We start from the raw sequence: 4208 nt of genomic DNA, 5'->3' as shown, positions 1-4208 counted from the left end.
CATGGGTACTAAAGCACTTCAGTCGTGTCCACCTCTGCGCGACCCTGTGGACTGTGGCCCGCCAGGCTCCCCTATCTATGGGATTCTTCAGGCGAAAATACGAGAGAGGATTGTCAAAAGGGGATCTTCCCGACCCAGGGATGGACCCTGCGTCTAAGTCTCCTGCATTGGCAGACGGGTTCTTTACACACTGGTGCCACCTGGGAACACAGGACATTCAGTGCTAAAACTTGGACCATCTGAGCAAACCGAAAGTGTTCGTCACCCTGTTCTCAGTGTCCTTGTCTCTCTGGGAATAAAAATAACAACAGATGACATTTATTTAGCACTTTCTTTGTGCTCTATGTATCTTATGTCATAATCCTCACACCAACTTAGGAGGAAGGTATTTCTGAGGTAATAAAATTTATGAGCCTGGAAGAGTTCACAGATTTCCGTCCCCCGCCCCACTAAAGAAAAGTCTATAAAGACAGCTCTACTCACAGCACCCCGCTGCCATCCCTGAAGTGAGTGTTCCATCATTCACACTGGCTATTTCTAATGTTTCTGTCTTTGCAAACTTAATGCTCCCCTCCCCCCTTTTCTTTTCTCTGATTAATTACAATGGATTCCTCCCTCCACCCATACCTGCATTTGCCTTTTGAATTTCAGGAAGCCTTGCAAAAGATCAACAACCTTTAAAATGTGGTATCTTTTAGTAATTTTGACAATGAGATAGAGAACAAAGTTTGGAAGAATTCTTACAGAGAAATCAACCCTTCTCCATCCCCATCCCTGCCACCCGCCACAGGGGTGAGAACAGGCTTCTGCCCCCAAACATTTGTAGACTCCCCTAGATAGTGTTTCTTTCAGCTTTCTTTCTCATGTTCTAAGCTTTATGTCAGAAAGGAGACTTTACCATGTATTTACACCTGAAAATAAGTCAAAATGCATAAGATTCTGGCAGGCAAAGTTAGATATAATAATTACTTATAGACAGAATTGTTTACTTAATTTTTATTGCCAGTTATTAAGTATTTGGAAGAATCTTTTTTTTTTTCCTGGCAAGAATCTTTGACAACACTCTAATTAAGCCCTGGAATCGAGATATTTTCCAAAAGAGGTAAATATTGATGTCTTTAAGTTCTTTTAAAAATCCAGTTTAAAATTTCTTTGACTGATAAGAAGATAAGTTGTTCACTTTAAATTGCGGGGTTTTAGGGGGTGGTCGGAGAGAGGCTCAAAAGGGAGGGGATATATGTACAATTATGACAGATTCACATTGTTGTATGGCAGAAACCAATACAACACTGTAAAGCAATTATCCTCCAATTAAAAATAAATATAATAAAACAATTAATTGCTGGATTTCCTTTTTTTTTTTTTGTTCTCACCCCAAAACTTGTGGGATTTTAGTTTCCTGACCAGGGATTGAACTTGGGCCCATGGCAGTGAGAGAACCAAGTGCCAACCACTAGACCTCCAGGGAATCCCCTGGGTTTCCATTTTAAATGTAGAACCAGGCACATATTTTCTGAGAATTCAACTCACAGCTTGATGAAAAATATAATGTATTAAGAAAGGAGGTTATCAGACAACTTTTTTGGTTTCAAGAAGAGCTCTTTCCCCTAAAGACATACAACTGACTTCCAAGTGAAGCTGGATTTGAATTGAGATCAAGGAGCACAGAAGAACTTGCAGAAATCTGACGTTCCAAGATTCCCCTCATTTGGGACAAATTCATCTATTGTTACTTCCCTCCCTCCCTCTCTCTTATTCTTTCCATCTTCTCATCTGTTTTTTCTGCTCCTTTCTTGCTTTCATTTCTGAATTTAGGTGCAGAAGGTCGGGTTCATCATACACCTTGGTTTACGACATAACATCCCGTTTGCCCTGGTGAAGCTGCTCTCTTGTTTAATTGATTCCTTTTACCCCTCTTCTCCATTTCCATATTCCTGTCTTCCATAAAGAAACCACTGCCCTCTAGTGTATACTATGCCTTCTTTCGTTCTGTATTCTTTTAGACAGGTACATTTGTTTGGTATGCAAGCTTTACTTGACTCACTAAAATGATGTATAAAATATCTTGTTCTGTTGCTTTTTGTCTGTTGACACTTTTAAGACTCTTCCGTGTTGCTCAGAGCACAGCTAATGACTCTAACCTAAGTCACAGTGTCAAAATATAGACAACTTACTTTCTTCTTTTTTTTTTTTTTTTTTTTTTTACCACAAATAAGATCTTTTATTTGTCACCGTTAAGAGTCTGCATTTTAAACCGATTCTTGGACTGGTGGCTCGTATCCATCAGCTCGTTCAACTTTAGCACCTGTCTCATCCCCCGTAGCTTTTCCAGAACTACTACCTTCACCATGTAGCTCCATGAGTTTTCCCAATTCAAATTTGGGCTTCTTCAGCATTTTTACTTTTCTAACGAAGACATCATGGAGTGGATAAATAGATTGGCAAGCCTTTTCTATGTCTTTTCCAATGCTATCTGGAATCAGTTTATTGACCACCTCTTTCAGGTCGTTGGTCTGCACCTCTCGGGTCATGATCTCCATCATCTTCTTGCGGATCTGGCGCACCTGCTGGTGCTGGGCGTAAGAGGTCTTCCGAATCTGATTGTTGCGCTTTTTAGTAAAACCCACACAGAACAGACGAAGCAAGTAACCATCGGTAGTCTTGACGTCAACGTGAGCTTCAATCATGGTCTGCCATTTTTTGACCATGGAGCACATTTTGTCACGGGTAAGATTCATACCATGAAAGTTAGTCAGGCAGTTTTTGCCCTGAACATCCTCAGTAATTAGCTTGAATTTTCTAAATGCTACTTCATCATTCTGCAGATCAGCAAGACTCACTTCAAAAACACGACCTTTGAGGCCATCAGATGCAATTTTGGTTCCTTGAGTTCTCGTGACCAATGTTTTCCCAATATTCCTTATATTGAACATGGCTGGTGCTTTCACATCATACCAATCTTTTTTAGAAAATGGGTCAACCACTTTCTTCTTTGCTCCCTTTTTGCCTCCTTTCGTAAGGCGCTTGTTCTTGCCGACCGCCATGGTGCCACTCAGAGAGCCAAAAGGCTCTTCTTTTTTTTATTTATTCTTTTTGAATGCCTCATTGTCCAGTAGTTTATTTTGTTTGTTTGTTTGTTTGTTTTTAATTTTTATTTTTACTTTATTTTACTTTACAATACTATATTGGTTTTGCCATACATTGACATGAATCCGCCGCGGGTGTACATGAGTTCCCAATCCTGAACCCTTTCAAATGGCTCCGAAGAAACAAGCAAAGGTGAATCCGGATGAAAGTGTCTGCGTTTTCTTTGTACTATACACTCAGCTTCCCTGGTTTAAAATTTTCAAAATAAAATGTTGGGGGAGAAGAAAGAGGAAATCACGAAACATTAACAACGCACACTGAGAACTGAATGTGAAAAGGCCTGCTTGTCCTCAGGAACGACCGTCCGTCTCCCAGGGCCGGAGTGGAGATGGCATCTGGTGACTTTTGAACTGTGGTGTTGGAGAAGACTCTTGAGAGTCCCTTGGACTGCAAGGAGATCCAACCAGTCCATCCTAAAGGAAATCAATCCTGAATATCATTGGAAGGACTGATGCTGAAGCTGAAACCCCAATACTTTGGCCACCTGATGCGAAGAAAGGACTCATTGGAAAAGATCCTGATGCAGGGAAAGATTGAAGGTGGGAGGAGAAGGGCACGACAGAGGGTGAGATTGTTGGATGGCATCACCGACTCAATGGACATGAGTTTGAGCAGGCTCCGGGAGTTGGTGATGGACAGGGAAGCCTGGCATGCTGCAGTCCATGGGGTCACAAAGAGTCGAACACGACTGAGCCACTGAACAGAACTGACCACCAGGGGGGCAGCCTCCTGCTGCCCCGAGGTGAGCAGGGTCCTATGTAGGCTTACTCTCCTGGGAGGCTGGAGCCCTGGCTCTTTGTCCAGTGTCTTCCGGGTCTCTTTCCCTCACACTTAGGGTTCTCTCCAGGGACTGGGCAGAACTTGACCTGCCAGGTTTGCAGCTCCCAGGTCTTCACAGTGAAGAAATTCAAGTTCAGCGCCCCCACAGTTCTCTAAGCCAGGCTTCAACAGTGAACCATAAACTTCCAGATGTTCAAGCTGGACTTAGAAAAGGCAGAGGAACCAGAGATCAAATTGCCAACATCTGCTGGATCATCAAAAAGGCAAGAGAGTTCCAGAAA

General features: G+C 42.3%; 1 protein-coding gene across 1 annotated transcript; it reads right to left on the bottom strand.

The window, feature by feature from the left end:
• Positions 1 to 2198: 2198 nt before the first annotated feature.
• On the bottom strand, positions 2199 to 3054 carry LOC128057743 (40S ribosomal protein S3a-like). The gene has a single exon (XM_052650238.1). The coding sequence runs from the start codon at positions 3042 to 3044 to the stop codon at positions 2250 to 2252; it is 795 nt and encodes a 264-aa protein (XP_052506198.1). The 5' UTR covers positions 3045 to 3054; the 3' UTR covers positions 2199 to 2249.
• Positions 3055 to 4208: the final 1154 nt, after the last annotated feature.

Source organism: Budorcas taxicolor, chromosome 12, assembly GCF_023091745.1.
Source record: "Budorcas taxicolor isolate Tak-1 chromosome 12, Takin1.1, whole genome shotgun sequence".
NCBI lineage: Eukaryota > Metazoa > Chordata > Mammalia > Artiodactyla > Bovidae > Budorcas > Budorcas taxicolor.
The sequence above is the reverse complement of the archived record's forward strand: the minus strand, read 5'-3'. Positions and strand labels throughout refer to the sequence as shown.

Excerpts from the sequence above, each read along its gene's own strand:
- LOC128057743 (XM_052650238.1), bottom strand. The coding sequence starts at position 3,044 with ATGGCGGTCGGCAAGAACAAGCGCCTTACGAAAGGAGGCAAAAAGGGA.